At 46.2% G+C, this 19,982-nt stretch overlaps 2 protein-coding genes across 4 annotated transcripts in view; one reads left to right on the top strand and one right to left on the bottom strand.

The window, feature by feature from the left end:
• Positions 1 to 87: 87 nt before the first annotated feature.
• LOC144892307 (uncharacterized) lies at positions 88 to 8,234 on the bottom strand. 2 transcript variants are annotated; one of them, XM_078778181.1, is made up of 5 exons: positions 8,163 to 8,234; positions 6,418 to 6,638; positions 4,289 to 4,456; positions 3,424 to 3,548; positions 88 to 2,615 (listed from the first exon to the last, which is right to left on the bottom strand). In XM_078778181.1, exons 2-5 carry the CDS (start codon positions 6,529 to 6,531, stop codon positions 392 to 394), a joined length of 2,631 nt encoding a protein of 876 aa, XP_078634307.1. In that variant the 5' UTR covers positions 6,532 to 6,638; positions 8,163 to 8,234; the 3' UTR covers positions 88 to 391. The 2 variants fall into 2 exon arrangements, with proteins under 2 accessions (XP_078634307.1, XP_078634308.1); XM_078778182.1 differs by lacking the exon at positions 4,289 to 4,456.
• Positions 8,235 to 8,499: 265 nt separating this feature from the next.
• LOC137427455 (disintegrin and metalloproteinase domain-containing protein 17-like) overlaps positions 8,500 to 19,982 on the top strand; it is a 37,050-nt gene continuing 25,567 nt past the window's right edge. The window contains exons 1-4 of one of the 2 annotated variants that reach the window (XM_078778179.1): positions 8,500 to 8,804; positions 12,380 to 12,509; positions 14,269 to 14,402; positions 16,052 to 16,137. In XM_078778179.1, coding sequence (XP_078634305.1) covers positions 8,702 to 8,804; positions 12,380 to 12,509; positions 14,269 to 14,402; positions 16,052 to 16,137 — 453 coding nt within the window. In that variant the 5' untranslated portion in view covers positions 8,500 to 8,701. Of the gene's footprint in view, positions 8,805 to 12,379; positions 12,541 to 14,268; positions 14,403 to 16,051; positions 16,138 to 19,982 lie in introns of both variants that reach the window. The other variant, XM_078778180.1, reaches the window with a different exon arrangement.

Below are 19,982 nucleotides of genomic sequence, written 5' to 3'. Positions count from 1 at the left end.
AGTAGTGTATGAAACACAAGATACTTTCCCTCCATTATATAGAGATTTAAGTACATGGTTAAAACAAGATGAGTGGTGGCAATGAAATCGCACAATGTGTTTATTTGTTCGTTCCAAAGCTATGAGAATGTTGCATCAGGAGAACAATGCTGACCTTGTACTCATGGCAAAGGCTCTTGTAATTGTTACTCAACTGCGATTGTCAGTGGTTGCTCGGCAACTAAATGATCTGCAGTCAAATGCCTGAGATCGTGCTTTGTTAGTTCTGCAGAAGCCACCAGCAGTCCATGCATGGAAGGCCGACTGTGGCTGAACTTCCTTATTCCGGCAAGCAATTATGAAGTACTTCCTCATTTGTGTGAATGATACTGTTGATTTGATTCCCTTCAGCTCACCTCTTCCAGTAGTTCTCGAGGAGTGAGGATCTGCCCTGCGCTGCCAAACCATATCCCGGACGACACCGCTCTGGGTGACGGCGACCAGGGGAAATTTTCACTTTGCATCGTCTTCCCGGTATGTCGTTATCTACCTTTCTTTTGTCGACAGGTTCGATCGCATGGGATTTCTCTTCTCGAATCCTCAAATCGCTTGTACCTCGTCTATCTCTTACCGAGGCCCTATGTCCACTTGGGGTGTTGATATACCTTGTGTCTGGGAATTTTTTCTCATCGTCGGTACGTTTTCCAACGTCCTTATTTGCATCTTCAATCTCGCTGACCTCTTGCTTGGAAATGGAAGTCTCCCTGCTATCTTCCTTTTCTCCATCGGGGTTCATTAGGACTTCAAACCAACTGAAAACGCGGTTATCTCTCCGCATAACCTCTGCCCTTTGGAGGAGGTTTTCCGCCTTTGGTCCGCCATCCTCAACCATCTCTATCAACTCCTTTGAGCATTCCCCTCCTGTGTTGGCACGCACTTGCCTTTCATTCGCCTTTTCTTCCTGGATCGTGGCACTCACCGCCTGCTGCTGCCCTTTTGCCGACATGTCTTTGAGCAATGCCTTGGTATCGTCTTTCAAATTGCTCCGTTGAAGGAGCACGATGAGCGATGACCCCAGACCGGCAGGCTTCTCCATGGTTGTGTTATCATGCTTGCCCTCGTATTCCATTACTCTCTCCCGTGTTTCTTCATTTGCCATTCCGGAGAACTTCCCTTCCCACCGTTGCTCAGAACTTTTCTCTTTTTCTTCAGATGCTATGGCTTCTATGAGAGTAGTTGGTTTGTCTATCCTTGATTGTTTTTGCAATTCCTCATTTGATTTGAAGTTGTTTAAATGGACTTTGCTAACAGCCCTGTCGTCATCTGTTATCATTTTGTGTTTCACTTGAACGCGAGAGGAGAGAGAAGTCTCTTGGATCCCTAACGTCTTTTGTTGACTGTTCAACCGGTAATTTCGAGCATATTCCAAAACAGGACCTCGGTTATATATGGGGGTCTTGTTTTCGACGGGCTGATTGTTTAACCGTGCTGCGATTGTTTCTTCTCGGTCATTTTCATGTGGTATTTCCTGCATTGCAGATACCTTTCCCTTGACATCAAGGTGGTGCTTTCCAGTGAACCTTGAACGGGCCGGCAGACGTGGAAGGGAATGGTAGATAAGCGAAGACCGTAATCGAGACGTGCGGTGTAAGTTGCACTCTTGTGCATTCATATCATCGTTTCCCCATGGCGTCGGCCTAAGATTTCCTTCGGCTGTTCTAGGCCTACATTTAAGCCATTCTCTACTTGTGTCATGGTTTAACCATGCAGGAAGCAGCTGGGTGTCTGGAAGGCCACCTGTGTTCCACTGCATATGGACAGAGTTCCACTGCATGTCTACGTTTTTCTGGTCCGAAACCTCTCCAGGGAAGGTCTCGTTCCATTGCTGGGCTTGCGCAATATGAGAGCTGTTGAGGGAAACTGGTGTGAAGCCTCCTGGAGCCACCTTTGGCTTTGCCGTATCTTCAAACTGCATCCTGTGGGCCAAAGGAAAATACGGAGACTCAAATCTGTTCTGGCCTCTGCTGTTTACTTGTAAACCAGGTTTCCCTAGATACTCCCAACCCCATTGCATTTGGCCCTGCACTGTCTTGCGCTCACCGAACGGTTGCCTCATGTTCGAGTCGTTGCCTTTTTGACCACTTCCTTGCCAAGTCTCTTGCTCGGTTGGCCAGTCACCTCCACTTCCCCAATTTGCAGGATTGTGCCACTGGTATCCAATCCTGTTGTTCTTCGTTTTCTCAAAAGCATCCTCTTGAGTAAAATGCACACCTTTAAATCTTGAAGGCTTCTCACCCCAAGGACCTTTCCACATAGCTTTCCACGATGAGCCTGAGCTCGACTCGAATGATTCCTCTGCAGCTAAATATGGAGGAATTGCTTGCAGGTAATTAGGGGATTGGAAACAAACTAGTGGGACTTGTGGAGAGGCCTGAGCTGTCTTGTAAGGCTGCATGCTCGCTCTTTCAGGGAAACTGTAATGTGACCGAGCCATGATGGATGGCGGAGGTTGCTCGGGACAGATCGCTTGTGACTGAGCGTAGAGAAGTCGAAATTCTTCATCGAAATCCGAAGCGGCAGTGCGCGTGAAGACGTGCGCAACACTTCGATGAATCTTCTCGAAGCTCCATGTGAAGCTGGGGTTGGGGTTGAGGCAAAAGTGTCTGAGTCGAAAGTTCTGCAACAAAGAAAATGTTAGAACCTCCTCTCCCACTCACTGTCTCGCGATGCTCAGGCAATCCAACAAGAAAATCTTTCCTCGGTCATCCCAACTCCATCCCTTCACATCTATCTATAATTCCAGTAATCTCTGTGTGTATGTTTGTATGTTTGTATGTTTGTATGTTTGTATGTCTGTGACCGCTGTTTCTCGACAACCACGGGTCCGATATACTTTAAACTTGCCAGGTATATTGCTGGGGACCCGAGGATGTGCCTTTTCAAGGTTTGAAATTAATCGGACAAGTAGTTACCGAGCTATGGCGATTTAGCCGTTCGCCGTTCGCTTTGGCGTTGCGAATGGACCAAACCATTTCATGTAAATAGAGGGGGGGGGGGGTTCTGTGGTCGTTGCGAATGGACCAAACCATTTCATGTAAATAGAGGGGGGGGGGATTGTCACTGTACTCGCAAGCCGTTCGCCGTTCGCTTTGGCGTTGCGAATGGACCAAACCATTTCATGTAAATAGAGGGGGGGGATTGTCACCGTACTCGCACCCACGTACCCACGTACCCACGTACGGGCATTGCACCCACGTACGGGCATGCCCTAGTTTACTTAACTCTATTAACACCAACATCCTGTTTCCTTAATATGCACATCCAATTATACTGTAAACAGAAGTTGTCCTTCATGATTCTACCCCCACTCCTAAATCCCCCCAAAATATATGATGTTTGTGTTGTACAACAATCATGAAATCACTAAAAACAATAATTTCCTACCTGTAGGTTCCACACAACACTGTATGACAGTCCACCAGAAGGAACTTCTCAAACATTTGGCCCAGAAACTTGATCCCGGATTTGCAGTGGAAAGGGACACCGGCGATTGTTCTGACTCGCAAGTTCTGGAGGAAGGCAGAATGGAAACTCTAATTATTCTATTGAGAAGGGAAGAGTAACACGCCATGGTTTTCGGGTGGTTGGAGCCTTCGCGTCACATCGTGGCAAAGCCGACGGACCTAAGGTATCTGGCAACGTCAACCAGTCGCTCCCAGATATATTTTATGGAAGTAACGTTGAAGGATTGTCTGTTGTGTGGATCAGTGTTGCATTGTGGGAATAGTGAGGTTTTCTGCGTTGTGTGTCCTGTGTAAATTATGTTGTTGTTGCTGTATAGCTCCAGACAGTTCTCATGAACATGCCCGTGACATGGAGACAGCCGATTGATCTCCCAGGAGTGACCCAGAGACCCCCTCCCCCCTCCTTCCATATAGGTTGGTGTACCCCCGCCTTCATATAGAGAGAGAGAGAGAGAGAGAGAGAGAGAGAGAGAGAGAGAGAGAGAGAGAGAGAGAGAGAGAGAGAGAAAGAAAAGGAAAGGGCCGGTCATTGGGGACAGATCAGCACTTCGACTGTGACCACACTGCCCTGATGAATCCGGGCAGCAGGGAAGAATGGGGAAGATTTGGCCCCGACTTGCGTTGGGGAGTACAACCATCACGCACCAAGAGGCGTCCCCGATAGTTGCGTTTTTAAATGTCGGTATTAGAGGTAGGAGGATAAATGTTCAATACGTTGGAGTGGCAATGATGAGTTCCTAGTAAAAGCGTTAACTACTCTAATGGTGTCATTTTGCGGAACACACGTCGAGCTGATGAATAGGGACATTGAGCTTCCGACACATTCCTTCAAAAAGCGGTGCATTGAGGGAGTCCAAAAGAATGTAGACCGGGACACGGCGGGAAATGGATGCGTCCAACACGTCCTGAAACACGTCGATGTCTGTGAAGACATCTGTGGCAATTGCCAGAACCTAGGGGGAGGTACACAGGGTTAAGAATATAAGAGGAAGAAACGGAGCATGTCGGAGCAGTTAACATATTAGTAAAAGGTAACAACGACATACTTGTCTTCATGAAGGCGAGTGTCGGCCTATGTTGGCGGACTCCTTGAATATTGGATTTTATAAACTGAAAGCCGATAAGAGGATGTGAACCGCCGTGGGAAAGGAGGTGCGGCTGACTTTCGAGTGTTTGCCCTTCGTCACCAATCTCCCAACAATATTTGTTATACACTGATGTACACTACATGATCAAAAGTATGTGGACACCCGAACATCGAACATCTCATTCCAAAATCATGGGCATTAAGATGGAGTTGGTCCCCCCCCCCCCCCCCCCTTTGCTGCTATAACAGCCTCACTCTTCTGGGAAGGTTATCCACTAGATGTTGGAACATTGCTGCGGGGATTTGCTTCCATTCAGCCACAAGAGCATTAGTGAGGTCGGGCAATGTTGTTGGGCGATTAGGCCTGGCTCCCAGTCGGCGTTCCAATTCATCCCAAAGGTGTTCGATGGGGTTGAGGTCAGGGCTCTGTGCAGGCCAGTCAAGTTCTTCCACACCGATCTCGACAAACCATTTTTGTATGAACCTCGCTTTGTGCACTGGGGCATTGTCATGCTGAAACAGGAAAGGGTCTTCCCCAAACTGTTGCCACAAAGTTGGAAGCACACAATCATCTAGAATGTCATTGTATGCTGTAGCGTTAAGATTTCCCTTCACTGGAACTAAGGGGCCCAGCTGAACAATGAAAAACAGCCCCAGCCCATTATTCCTCCTCCACCAAACTTTACAGTTGGCACTTTGCATTCGGGCAGGTAGCGTTCTCCTGGAATCTGCCAAAACCAGATTCGTCCGTCGGTCTGCCAGATGGTGAAGGGTGATTCATCACTCCAGAGAACGCATTTCCACTGCTTCAGAGTCCAATGGTGGTGAGCTTTACACCACTCCAGCCGATGCTTGGCTTTGCGCATGGTGATCTTAGGCTTGTGTGCGGCTGCTCGGCCATGGGAACCCATTTCATGAAGCTCCTGATGAACAGTTGTTGTGCTGACATTGCTTCCAGAGGCAGTTTGGAACTCGGTAGTGAGTGTTGCAACCAAGGACAGATGATTTTTACACACTACGCGCTTCAGCACTCGGCGGTCCCGTTCTGTGAGCTAGTGTGGCCTACCACTTCGCAGCCGAGCTGTTGTTGCTCCTGGATATTTCCACTTCACAATAACAGCACTAACAGTTGACCGGGGCAGCTCTAGCAGGGCAGAAATTTGACGAACTGACTCTTTCTTTTCTTTTTTACAAGATCGAGGCTCGTGTAAGAGCTAAACTTGTTGGAAAGGTGGCATCCTATGACGGTGCCACGTTGAAAGTCACAAAGTTCTTCAGTATGGCCAGTTCTACTGCCAATGTTTGTCTATGGAGATTGCGTGGCTGTGTGCTTGATTATATATACCTGTCATCAATAGGTGTGCCTGAAACAGCCGAATAAACTTCGAAGGGGTGTCCGCATACTTTTGGTCATGTAGTGTGTATATATATATATATATATATTTTTTTTTTTTAAGAAAGAAGGTGCTTCCAACCAAAAAGTAAAAAAAACGATCTAGTCCGCAATTTTAAGCAAATAAGCAAGAGCGGACCCAATCTCGGGTGACGTTTCACCTGCTTCACAGCGGGCTTCCTCAGGCCAACAGACCAACAGGTCGATCTATTTTTTTACTTTTTGGTTGGAAGTGCCTTCTTTCTTTAAAAATGTATAATTGCAACCTCCCCAATATTTTACCATGTATAGGTAAATATATATACTATATATATAATATGGCAAACAGTGTTCATATAGAAAGCTGGGGCTACAGTTGAGAACGACGCAACAAATCAAATGGGCAAGCAAAAGAGGGCGTCGTTTGATGAATTCTGAGTCGCATACTGACCCACCTTCCGTGCACCTTGAATGAGTCTGTGCACCACCTGCTTGATGCTGGGCGAGCCATCAGTTGGTGGAGGATGGAAGTAAGTTGCAGCTCCACTAGGCCCGTGACTCCGACCCATGCCGCTTCCTTGTCTGCCCCAGCTCGTTGGCCATCCAAGGTCAAGCTCTGGAACAGCCACGTCGGAGAATTCAGGCCAGTAGGTTCCTGAGACGGAGCTCCCATCACCTGAGTGCAACAACCCACACAGCAAGCCTACGTCATGACCTCCTTCCATTTTACCTGCCTTTTCATTTGTATTTCCTCCAGAGATTTTTAAGCCATACATGCCTTGACATTTTACACCCTTATTAGTCAGGTTCACTATGTTTTTTCGTTCAAAATTTTTTGAGATTAGCAAAACTATACATTTTTGGATATTCAGAGCATGAGGAATCCAAAAAGTAATGTTGGCATTTGCGTCGACACCTTTGCGAAAATGACACTCAGGACAGGGATGAAGATCTGTAAAAGCATATTCCTGAACGGTGTAGACCTAGTAGATCCTGTGTAGAGGACTTATAGTTCAATCTGATACGAACAAGGCTGCTTTCTTGCTTTATAAACCCATACCTATAACTTCAAAGGACTTGCAATATCATGTATTATGTTAAAGCGCGGCGTTACGCGCGCTGCTTGCGAGCAAGGAGGAAGCGGACAACCGGTAACTTATAAGCGTCTTTATTTCAGGAGCTCACTGTAACACTGGCGCGCTCCGGGCTGCGCGCCCGGTGTATATCATGAGGCCACGCCTACCCCTCGGGCGTGGCCACCGCCCACTTGGTGCGCGGAATGATGTCACCACGCCAGTGGGCTTTTGTGTCCGCCACACGCGCCCCCCCAGAATTCCCGCGCACCTGGAGGGCCAGTTTGCGGGGCAGACGAATGACCCGGCCGAAGCGCCCCCTGGCGATCGGCAGCGTCCGGGGTGCAGGGATGCCAGGTGGGATGCCCCTGGCTGCCCCTGGGATGGGTGCAGGACCGGGGGGCGGCGGGGCTGGGCGGTGCCGGGGGTCCGCCTGCAGGGGGGCGGCCCCGACGTGGGGGTCGGGCCACTGGCGGTGGATGGTCCACGTCGAGGTGGGCCGGCTTGAGGCGGTCTACCGAAACGCGGTCAGGAGTACCGCCGATGTACAGGGTGAAGTGCTTCGCCCCGGTCTCCAGCACGCGGAAAGGCCCGTCGTATGGGGGCCGCAGTGGTGTCCGTTTGTCGGCACACGTGCCAACGTTGGGTCCGTTTGTCGGCACACGTGCCAACGTTGGGTCCGTTTGTCGGCACACGTGCCAACGTTGGGTCCGTTTGTCGGCACACGTGCCAACGTTGGGTCCGTTTGTCGGCACACGTGCCAACGTTGGGTCCGTTTGTCGGCACACGTGCCAACGTTGGGTCCGTTTGTCGGCACACGTGCCAACGTTGGGTCCGTTTGTCGGCACACGTGCCAACGTTGGGTCCGTTTGTCGGCACACGTGCCAACGTTGGGTCCGTTTGTCGGCACACGTGCCAACGTTGGGTACGCGTCAAATATGATCTGAAGGAGGGAGCATTTTGTCTATTTCACGTGTACACATATGGCAGGAATATCGCTCCCCCCCAAAAAAACTTTCAAAAATTCAAGACAACAACAAAGGAAGGCTGTGGTATGTCCAAAGACAAGCCTTGATCTCGATTGTTTGACCTTGACAAAGCGCAAAATTCACAATACAGTACTGTACCTCTAATTTATCTGCTGCAGCGAACACGAATGGGCGTTACTTTGTCCTCCGCTTGTACTCCAATATGGCCGCGGGGTCGTGGGTGCGCACAAATTGTGACGTCACTAACAAACCCTTCAATTGAAATACACCAGTCAGAAGCTACTTTTTTTTTTTAAACGTGTTTATTTAGACCGTGTATGTTCCTGAATTGTTGAAATGTTGTTTGTCAAAGTAGAATTTTTTTTCGGAGCAGTTAATCGAAGAAATCAAAACAAAAAACATGTTTAAAGCACACACGAATGAAGATGTGAAAAGGAAGAGATGCATTGTTCAGGATTATAAAATAATTCCCGGAAGGCTTTGGCGAGTCCAAAGGCGGAAGCTCGAAGTATCCGAAACGAGCGGAACATACAAATATCTTTTTTGGGTTAAAAAAAATCATAATCGTTAATCATTCGTGATTACTTCAACAAATCTGACTAAAACACCTCCTCAAAGTGGGTTTGTAAATTGCGGATGTTGAGGTAAATTTGGGTCGTGCATTCGCTCTCTGCGGTATGAAGTTCTTTTCTCTGCATTTCTTTCTCTTTTTCTCCTCTGTTATCTTCGTCATTTCTAATCGAACCGAAGAAGAAGAAGAAACAACACAGAGAGACGCAGGTATAAAACTCGTTTATTTGTCTTTATTTATGAACAAACCCACGGCCACGGAATGAATCGTACCCGACATGAAATGATTTATTGTTACCTTTTGAGTATTTAATTTTTTAATTTTTTAAAAATAGTTTCTCTCATGTTTTTGGATTATTGATGTTCCTTTTTTGCGTTATACGTGCTCCGAATATAATTTATCAAAACCTTTTGAACTTGCAGTACAGTGAGTGCTATTGGACGTACAGTAGCTTCTACTGTATTAGTATACACTTTTATGAACTTACACTTTACCCATGAGGGACTATCCCCTTTGGATGGTTGTTGATGATATGTACTGTATTGGTGTAAACTTTTATAAACTTGCACTTTACCCATGAGGGACTATCCCCTTTGGGTGGTTGTTGATGATATGTACTGTATTGGTGTAAACTTTTATGAACTTACACTTTACCCATGAGGGACTATCCCCTTTGGGTGGTTGTTGATGACATGTACTGTATTGGTGTAAACTTTTATAAACTTGCACTTTACCCATGAGGGACTATCCCCTTTGGGTGGTTGTTGATGACATGTACTGTATTGGTGTAAACTTTTATAAACTTACACTTTACCCATGAGGGACTATCCCCTTTGGGTGGTTGTTGATGACATGTACTGTATTGGTGTAAACTTTTATAAACTTACACTTTACCCATGAGGCATTGCCCAATTTGGGTGATTGCTGATATGTAGGCTACTGTATTGGTGTAACTGTAAGCTTTTGTAAACTCACACTTTACCCATGAGGCACTGCTCCCTTTGGGTGGTTGTTGATGATATGTACTGTATTGGTGTAAACTTTTATAAACTTACACTTTACCCATGAGGCACTATCGCCTTTGGGTGCTTGTTGATGATATGTACTGTATTGGTGTAAACTTTTATAAACTTACACTTTACCCATGAGGCACTGCTCCCTTTGGGTGGTTGTTGATGACATGTACTGTATTGGTGTAAACTTTTATAAACTCACACTTTACCCATGAGGCACTGCCCCCTTTGGGTGGTTGTTGATGACATGTACTGTATTGGTGTAAACTTTTATAAACTTACACTTTATCCATGAGGCACTGCCCCCTTTGGGTGATTGCTGATATGTAGGCCACTGTATTGGTGTAAGCTTTTGTAAACTCACACTTTACCTATGAGGCACTGCTCCCTTTGGGTGGTTGTTGATGACATGTACTGTATTGGTGTAAACTTTTATAAACTTACACTTTATCCATGAGGCACTGCTCCCTTTGGGTGGTTGCTGATATGTAGGCCACTGTATTGGTGTAAGCTTTTATAAACTCACACTTTACCCATGAGGCACTGCTCCCTTTGGGTGGTTGTTGATGACATGTACTGTATTGGTGTAAACTTTTATAAACTTACACTTTATCCATGAGGCACTGCCCCCTTTGGGTGATTGCTGATATGTAGGCCACTGTATTGGTGTAAGCTTTTGTAAACTCACACTTTACCTATGAGGCACTGCTCCCTTTGGGTGGTTGTTGATGATATGTACTGTATTGGTGTAAACTTTTATAAACTCACACTTTACCTATGAGGCACTATCGCCTTTGGGTGATTGCTGATATGTAGGCCACTGCATTGGTGTAAGCTTTTGTAAACTCACACTTTACCCATGAGGCACTGCTCCCTTTGGGTGATTGCTGATATGTAGGCCACTGTATTGGTGTAAGCTTTTGTAAACTCACACTTTACCCATGAGGCACTGCTCCCTTTGGGTGGTTGTTGATGATATGTACTGTATTGGTGTAAGCTTTTGTAAACTCACACTTTACCCATGAGTAATTGCCCCTTTTGGGTGGTTGTTGATGACATGTACTGTATTGGTGTAAGCTTTTGTAAACTCACACTTTACCCATGAGGCACTGCTCCCTTTGGGTGGTTGTTGATGATATGTACTGTATTGGTGTAAGCTTTTGTAAACTCACACTCTACCCATGAGGCACTGCTCACTTTGGGTGGTTGTTGATGACATGTACTGTATTGGTGTAAGCTTTTGTAAACTCACACTTTACCCATGAGGCACTGCTCGCTTTGGGTGATTGTTGATGATATATACTGTATTGGTGTAAACTTTTGTAAACTCACACTCTACCCATGAGGCACTGCTCCCTTTGGGTGGTTGTTGATGACATGTACTGTATTGGTGTAAGCTTTTGTAAACTCACACTCTACCCATGAGGCACTGCTCCCTTTGGGTGATTGTTGATGATATGTACTGTATTGGTGGAAACTTTTGTAAACTCACACTCTACCCATGAGGCACTGCTCCCTTTGGGTGGTTGTTGATGACATGTACTGTATTGGTGTAAGCTTTTGTAAACTCACACTCTACCCATGAGTAATTGCCCCTTTTGGGTGGTTGTTGATGATATGTACTGTATTGGTGCAAGCTTTTGTAAACTCACACTCTACCCATGAGTAATTGCCCCTTTTGGGTGGTTGTTGATGACATGTACTGTATTGGTGTAAGCTTTTGTAAACTCACACTCTACCCATGAGTAATTGCCCCTTTTGGGTGGTTGTTGATGATATGTACTGTATTGGTGTAAGCTTTTGTAAACTCACACTCTACCCATGAGTAATTGCCCCTTTTGGGTGGTTGTTGATGATATGTACTGTATTGGTGTAAGCTTTTGTAAACTCACACTCTACCCATGAGTAATTGCCCCTTTTGGGTGGTTGTTGATGACATGTACTGTATTGGTGTAAGCTTTTGTAAACTCACACTTTATCCATGAGGCACTGCTCCCTTTGGGTGATTGTTGATGATATGTACTGTATTGGTGTAAACTTTTGTAAACTCACACTCTACCCATGAGGCACTGCTCCCTTTGGGTGGTTGCTGATATGTAGGCCACTGTATTGGTGTAAGCTTTTGTAAACTCACACTCTACCCATGAGTAATTGCCCCCTTTGGGTGGTGGTTTGAGGTGCTCTACTCGCTGCCATAAAAAAAAAGTGAACACTTCCAATTGATGATGTCGTCGTTGGCCTGTTCCACCATTTATGCCAAGTGACATTTCGGCACGAGGGATGTGCAGGACAGATGAATGCAAGTTTCCACGTGACGCAATTGCCTCTGCCACCGAAAGTGGACGGATGTCATGTATTCTTATGCTGTGTGTTTGTTTGGAACAGGTTGGGTATGTGATAAGGATGGATTGATTCGATTTTCCTTCGGGTCCGGATTCAGATCTGGCCCGTCATTGGGATACAAAATGTGACCTGTTCAGCCGGGTGGAGGAGGTACACGCTCTACTGACTACCAAACCCGAATCGGGGGAAATGGTCGTTAAGCGTGTTGTGGTACATGTGTATATACATGTATATGGTTTACTCTTTGCAAGTATGAGACATGAAACGATAACCTGCAAGTACGAGAGTTGGGTTAAGTGGGGTAGAAAATCAAGCATCACTTGCCGGGTTGGGGGATAGCATGAGGGGGGGGGGGGGGTGGGGGGGGGCAGTACCTGCTTTTGAAGTTCTTGTATTCTTACATTCCATGCATCTTTTGTCTTTGCCAGACTATTTGTCAAAACGGCTTCGGGATTACCAGATCCTTCCCGCACACAGTCTCTTCCACAAGGTCACTCGGCGATCCGTTGATGGACAAACAACTTTGCAACGGACTCTCAGCTTCAGCGCCTTGGGACGGTGCGTCTAGCTGAGTGATGCAATCTTGGAGGTTTGAAAATGGATTCTCGAAAAGGGTTTTTTTTTTTTTTTTTTTTTTGTATACTGAATCGAGGCTCGTGAAAGAGCTAACATTTATTTCACAAACAAATCGACCAGACAAACAAAATATATAAAAAGAGGGAGCGGAAGACAAGATGGGGAGAGAAGGGGAAGCACACAAACACAACATTTGAGAGCAGGGATATGTGTGGGAGGGAGAGGTCTTGGGGGGAGGAGGCGTGGGAAGGGGGGGGGGGGGTGGGAGAAGTATAAAACACAAGGACACCAAGGACTTCCAGGACAGAAGTTGGTATTTCAAAAAAGTGGATTTGGGGTGAAATTAGCGGGGGTAGAAAAGATCAAGGTTTTGGATGGGGGAACAGTTTGACGCTGTCCTACGAGCGTGCACCTCGTGATGCTGATGAATCCGAGTTCAAATTCCAGTTAAATGTTCATTTGTCCATTTTCTATGAATGATTCGTTGATTTGTGTGAAAGTATCAACGGTTGTCCCCCAATGTGCGTAGATCTCTAGGAGTTGCTAATTTTTTGGTGACCTCTCGCTTGCTCAAGTTACTCCGTGGCCATTTGACACCGATAGATGTTCTCTATCATTTGCCATGTATGGACTCCGTTCTGCCCGTTGGCATTAGTCAGTGGATGTTAAAGACCCCACGGTGTTCTTCGCGAAGGGTAGGCGAGTATTCGCCGACGAATGTCCAAATTACAAATTCCTGCCGTAACCAGCAGGGGGCACTGCATTCGTGGCACAGCCGCTCTCTCAGCAATGATTCAAACCAGAAGCCACAGGCTGCACACAAAATGATGATTTACCATATTTGGCACTTTGTTTTGACTTTAGCTGTTGCTATATCCAGGTGCTGGCTATTGCCTTAGCTCTGACCCTTCTGTCTTGAGAACAGAGCGTTCCAACTCTGTTCTCGAGTCCCATTGCTGCACAAGCGTCATTGCGCTGTCCGAGTAACGTGTCTTGGCCGTAGTGCCTTCATGCACCTCGGCGGACCCCGTCAAGTCCCATTGTAGGTTTGGGCAGGAATTCTGAGTTTGCGTGCGTGCTCGCACGCAGTTGCTGACTCATGTGAACGACACTGCGACCTTTAACGTCTGGCATATTGATGCAATTAAATGTTTCATTTCTGATGCCAGTTATATTGTTGTCATTGAGAAACTAAAGGTTAGCATTGGGATTCATCACTCACTTGATGAGGAAAACCAGTGAATGAACGAATGAATGATCGTTTTAAGGCCATTTTTCCCCGCTAAAGCGGGGGTTAGCCTTGCGGGCCCCATGACAATCATGGTTCCCTGTTTGAGGCAATGTTTTTATGGCCGGATGCCCTTCCTGACGCCAACCCTTGGTCGCCTCTTACGATGCGCAGGGATACGGTGTACCTATTCTAAATCGGGGTACACACCGTGATCATTCATCCCAGCAAGCTGGTACTCAATTTGCCGACCTCGGAAGGATGACAGGCTGAGTCAACCCCCCTGGCGTTAATTCAGCGATCGATCGGGATTCAAACCCAGGATCCTAGGATCCCAAGCCGGCACCCTAACCGCTAAGCCAACACCAGGCTTGAGGAAAACCAGTACGGTACTTTATTTACAACCCCACATGCAATTGAACTGCAGTTCTCAAAAAATATATATTTACGCTTGTTCTTTTGTATCTACTACTGTGGAATATTTGTGATGGTGTTTCCTTTACCTTCTTCTAGAACATTCAATTTGCAGCTCGAGCCCAGCGGGGGTTTGTTCAGCAGCCGGTTTCGAGCTTCGGCAGCGGACGAGCATGGGTATCTGCACGAAATACCCGTGGACCGGAAGTCGTTTTACAGAGGACATCTGCTCGGTGTGTTTTTCAGCATGTTCGCTTTTTCCGAGTACATCCTTTGCTATTTCCTCCCACCGTTTCACACATCATTATTGCATTAATGTAAACATTCTGGAATGTCGTTCTTGGAACGATGTTTATTTGTACTAGAAGAGTGCCTGCCCTATGGGAAATCTTGGTCTAAGCGTTCAATATGTTCTTATGACACATCCCTTTATACGAGTGGTGTATAGGCAAAAGAGCGCTGCCTCGATGACTCACGGAAATAAAAATTAACCCAGTTGCGTATATGAAGTGAAAACACGTGTACTGCTTGTTTGTACTGGCAGAGTAGCCGCCCAACAGGCGATCTTGTTCTAAGTGTTCAATATGTTCTTATGACGCATCCCTTTATATGAGTGGTGTATAGGCAACAGAGCAACACCTGGTGTTGGGCTAGCGGCTAGGGTGCCAGCTTAGGATCCGAGGATCCTGGGTTCGAATCCCAGTCGATCGCTGAATTAACGCCAGGGGGGTTGACTCAGCCTGTCATCCTTCCGAGGTCGGCTAATTGAGTACCAGTTCACTGGTAATTCCCTGTTTGTCGTAAAAAGGCGACAAAAAGGGTTGGTGGCAGGAAGGGCATCCGGCCGTAAAACATTGCTTCCAAAAGGGGACCAAAAAAAACAACAACAACCACGGTCCCCGAAAAAGGCCAACCCCCGCTTGCGGGGAAAAATGGCCTCTAAAGGTGTTTTTATTTATTTTATTTTTTTATAATAGGCAACAGAGCGCTGCCTCGATGGCTCACAAAAAATGTAAATTAACCCAGTTGCATATATGAAGTGAAAGCATGTGTACTGCTTATGTGCATTGATAATACATCATGGTTATATAGCTCAAATAATTCCAATTGCACCTATCCTCTCCCCAAAGGAAGAAAATGCCAAGAAAGGTGGAAAAACTTTTTGTTTCTTCTTCCAAAACTTCGGTGGATGTGTGGTTCAGTGGATGTGCGGAGTATCGTTGAGAGAGAGGAAGACAAATGATGAATTGCGAAAGATGATGGGAATATTGCCTGTGATTGATGCTGTGAAGAGAAACAGGTCGAGATGGTTTGGTCATGTGTTGAGGAAGGATGAAAGTGACTGGTTGAGAAGAGTGATGAAAATGAATGTTGAAGGAAGTAGAGGACGGGGAAGACCGAGAAAGACTTGGCCAAAGATGGTGGAAGAAGAAATGCGGGCAAGGGGGTTAACGAGGAGAGATGCAGAAAACAGGGCAAAATGGAGAAGATTGTCATGGGGACCGCAAGGCTAACCCTCGCTCTAGCAGGGAACATGGCCTTAAAATGCATGTTGTGTTGTTGTTGTTCCAAAACTTGATGAAATCAAACGAAACTTGCACATGTACAACTTCAGGGTGTGCTCATTAATCCCTGAAAGTGTGATGTTGGATCCTGTGGTGATGCATGTCGATGGATTTGTTGAGTTTATTCAATAATTTGGGTCTGGGAGTGGGGGATGCTCCTAACAATTCTACAAACATGGTGGACTATACACTTCCCGGCCTTCCCTCCTCTTAAAGCTAAATGGTGGATGTGTACCTTGATGTAAACCCATCTCTGGGTATTGATATGTTGTTGGCATCTTGTGACTCCGCTCCTGTTCTTCCACACTCCATTGCAGGAGAAGAAAATTCAAATGTCCAAGCACATGTGGGTGATGAAGTAATTGCAAGGATTCTGAGCGGTGATGAAGAATATCGTGTTGAGGTATGCGTGATCGCCACAACGCTTTGAGTCTGACGCGTTTTTATTTACAGGTGACACCCACAGTCCCACACCCTGAGGCATCGCTCGGGTTGACATATTGGTGACCATTCTGCTGTTACAAGTGAAATTGCACGTGAGGTAGTTTCGCAGCAAAGCACCGGGACACTCGGACATGCCTACAGCATCTCTCAACATTCGTAACATTATGTAGAGCGTTATGTTCGTTTTGTTTGATTTTGTTTGTCAGACGAAGCAAAGTTTTTGTTTACAGGGCCTGAGGATATATCAGGGGAGATGTGTTCGGATTTATTGATCCCCTACCAAGAGGGGACGATGGGTTTGATCTCCGTCTGTCTGTCCCACCTGTGGTTTTTTAGACTTTTTCCATATCCTTTAATATAAATGAACTGAAATCTGGTACATGGATTTATTATGATAAGTTATTGAAATCTGGTACTGTGATGGATGCTGTGAAGAGGAACAGCTTGAGATGGTTTGGTCTTATGTTGAGGAAGGATGAAAGTGACTGGTTGAGAAGAGTGATGGTAATTAATGTAGAAGGAAGTAGAGGACGGGGAAGACCGAGAAAGACTTGGCTAAAGATGGTGGAAGAAGAAATGCGGGCAAGGGGGATGACAAGGAGAGATGCAGAAAACAGGGCAAAATGGAGAAGATTGTCAGGGGGACCGCAAGGCTAACCCCCGCTCTAGCAGGGAAAATTGCCTTGAAATGCATGTTGTTGTTGTTGTTGTTGTTCTTGTTGTTGTTGTTGTATTCAACTAGTTCGAGTTTCAGGGTGTTTATTCATTTTAACAAAATGTATGGCTTTACTATGCAAAATATTGGGACTGGTAGGGGACATATATTGCAAAGCAGTTCTCCCTCTTGTTTTTAGTTATTTCATGGAATGTAGCTTGTTAAATGTAGCTTGTGATGTTGCGGTAGCTTGTTAAATGTAGCTTGTTAAATGTAGCTTGTTAAATAAATGTAGCTTGTTAAGTAAAAAATTTCTTGAGCATTATTTAGTTTTAACAACCTCGGAGTGCTTAATATCAATACACTTAACATGTAAGATGTCATGACCTTGTAAGTAACCGTACCAAAGAGTGAATAGGTGTACCTGTGAGCCAACCTACACCCTCTTACCTGACAACAGGAAAACATCTTTGGTGATCATTATGCCTCCGCCGACAAAGTCGCTGGAAGCATTGTGTTTTCAGGTTGTCTGTCGGTCCGTCCGTGATGGGTTTTTGTTACCACCATAACTTGAGAACGGCTTAAGAGATCCAAGTAAAACTTGGTGCAAGTATGTATAATGATGTAAAGATGAACTGATTAGATTATGGGGTCAAAGGTCAGAGGTCCTGTTAGGTAAAACTTCTGTTACTGTGCTAAGTTATGAAACAATGATGGCATTTTGAGCAAACTTGGTATAAGTATATGTTATGATGTAAAGATGAACTGATTACATTATGGGGTCAAAGGTCAGAGGTCCCGTTCAGTAAAACTTCTGTTACTGTGCTAAGTTATGAAACAATGATGGGATTTTGAGCAAACTTGGTATAAGTATATGTTATGATGCAAAGATGAACTGATTATACTCGTATTTCAGTCGCAAAGGTCAGAGTTCTTGTCGTGGTCATGAAAATGAGATACTTGAGAACAGCTGAAGGGATTTAAATCAAACTTGGTACAACTATGTATAATAATAATAATGCATTTATTTTATATAGCGCTTTTCAGGAAGCCCAAAGACGCTTTGACAGAGTGCAAAACATAATGCATAGCAAAACATAAAAACAATTGCAAAAAAAGAAGAATCAATAGGGAAATATTCAAAGCACAAAGGAGGGAGAAGGAGAGGAGATAGTCAGGGGTTAGATGCTGTGGGTTAAATGTTGAATGCAGTGTTGAACAGGTGGGTCTTGAGTGATGTTTTGAATGTGGTGAGTGAGGAGGAGTCTCTGATGGTGTGAGGTAGCGAGTTCCAGAGGGTGGGAGCAGCGATGGAGAAGGCCCTGTCCCCCCAGGATCTAAATTTGGTCCAGATGGGGGGGGGGGGGGGTCAGGAGGTTGGTACCAGCAGAGCGGAGGTTGCGGGTGGGAGTGTGTCTGGAGAGGAGGTCAGCCAGGTAGGATGGGGCCAGGTTATGGAGGGCTTTGTAGGTCAAGAGGAGGATTTTGTACTGGATTCTCTGGGAGATGGGGAGCCAGTGAAGCTTGTAAAGGACGGGGGTGATGTGGTCACGGGTCCGGGAATGGGTGAGTAGACGGGCAGCGGAGTTCTGAATGTATTGGAGTTTATTGGTGATTGTTGAGGGTGAACCATAAAGGAGGCTATTGCAGTAGTCCAGACGGGAATTGATGAAGGCGTGGATGAGGGTTTCTGCAGCCACGGAGGAGAGGGATGGACGGAGACGGGCGATGTTTTTCAGGTGAAAGCAGGCTGTCTTTGTGATCTGTTTAGTGTATTTGTCGAAGGAGAGGGTTTGGTCAAAGATGATGCCAAGATTCCGGATGTGAGGGGAGGTGGATACTGGGAAACCGTCGATGTTGAGGGCAAAGTTATGGGTGGACTTGGTGAGCGTTTTTGGGCCAATGATGATTATTTCAGATTTATCACAGTTAAGTTTGAGGAAGTTGATTTGAAGCCAGGATTTTATTTCAGTGATGCAGTTTGTCAGGATAGAGTGGGTGGCGGTGGAGATGGACTTGGTGGAGATGAAAAGCTGGATGTCATCGGCGAAGCAGTGGAATTGGAGACCATGACGGCGGATTAAGTGACCGAGGGGGGACAGGTAAAGGATGAAGAGGAGGGGGCCAAGAACTCAACCTTGGGGGACACCTTGGGGGAGGGGAGCAGTGGGGGATTTGCAGTTATTGATGGAGATGAACTGACGTCTGTCAGAGAGGTATGATTTAATCCAAGAGAGGGCAGTGCCGGTAATGTTAAAGGTGGTTTCAAGTCGGGTGAGGAGGATGGTGTGATCGATGGTGTCAAAGGCGGCGCTGAGGTCGAGGAGGATGAGAATGTTGAGGTTGCCAGCGTCAGAGGAGAGGAGAAGGTCGTTGGTGATTTTGAGGAGAGCAGTTTCAGTACTGTGGTTGGAGCGGAATCCGGATTGGAATGTTTCATACAGGTTATTGGCAGAGAGGTGATGTTTGAGTTGAGTGGCTGCAGCGCGTTCCAAAACCTTTGACAGAAAGGGTAGGTTGGAGATGGGTCTGAAGTTATTTAGGGTGTCAGGGTTTAGTCCAGGTTTTTTCAGAATGGGGGTAACAGCAGCAATGTTGAGGGATGGTGGGACGATGCCTGTAGACAGGGAGGAGTTTATTGTTGCAATGATAAGTGGAGAGAGAGCAGGAAGGGAGGCCTTGACAAAGCTGGAGGGGATGGGGTCAAGAGTGGAGGTGGCAGTTTTCATTCCGATGAGGAGTTCAGATAGGTCAGTAGGGGAGACTGGGGAGAATTGAGACAGGGGATGGCAGGATAAGGGGGGGCAGGTGGTTTGAGGGGGAGCGGGTGCGGCGGTGGTCAAGCTGTTGTAGATGTTTTCAATTTTGCGTTGGAAGAATGAAAGGAAGGAGATGCAGTTGTCTATTGTGAATGACTGGGTGGTGGTGTTCAGGGGGCTGAGGAGTTTGTTTATTGTAGAGAAGAGTGCTTTTGGGTTTCCGGAGCCAGAGTGGATAATTTGAGAGTAGTAGGCGGAGCGGGCGCGGGAGAGGGCATCTTTATAGTGTTGTATGTGGTCCTTGTAGGCCTGGGAGTGAACTGTGAGACCTGTTTTATTGCGGAGTCTTTCAAGTTGGCGAGCACGAGTTTTCATCAGGCGGAGTTCAGG

The sequence above is a fragment of the Myxine glutinosa genome, chromosome 5 (genome assembly GCF_964187855.1).
Source record: "Myxine glutinosa chromosome 5, kmMyxGlut1.1, whole genome shotgun sequence".
Taxonomy (NCBI): Eukaryota; Metazoa; Chordata; class Myxini; order Myxiniformes; family Myxinidae; genus Myxine; species Myxine glutinosa.
This window is presented reverse-complemented; position numbering and strand designations above follow the sequence as displayed.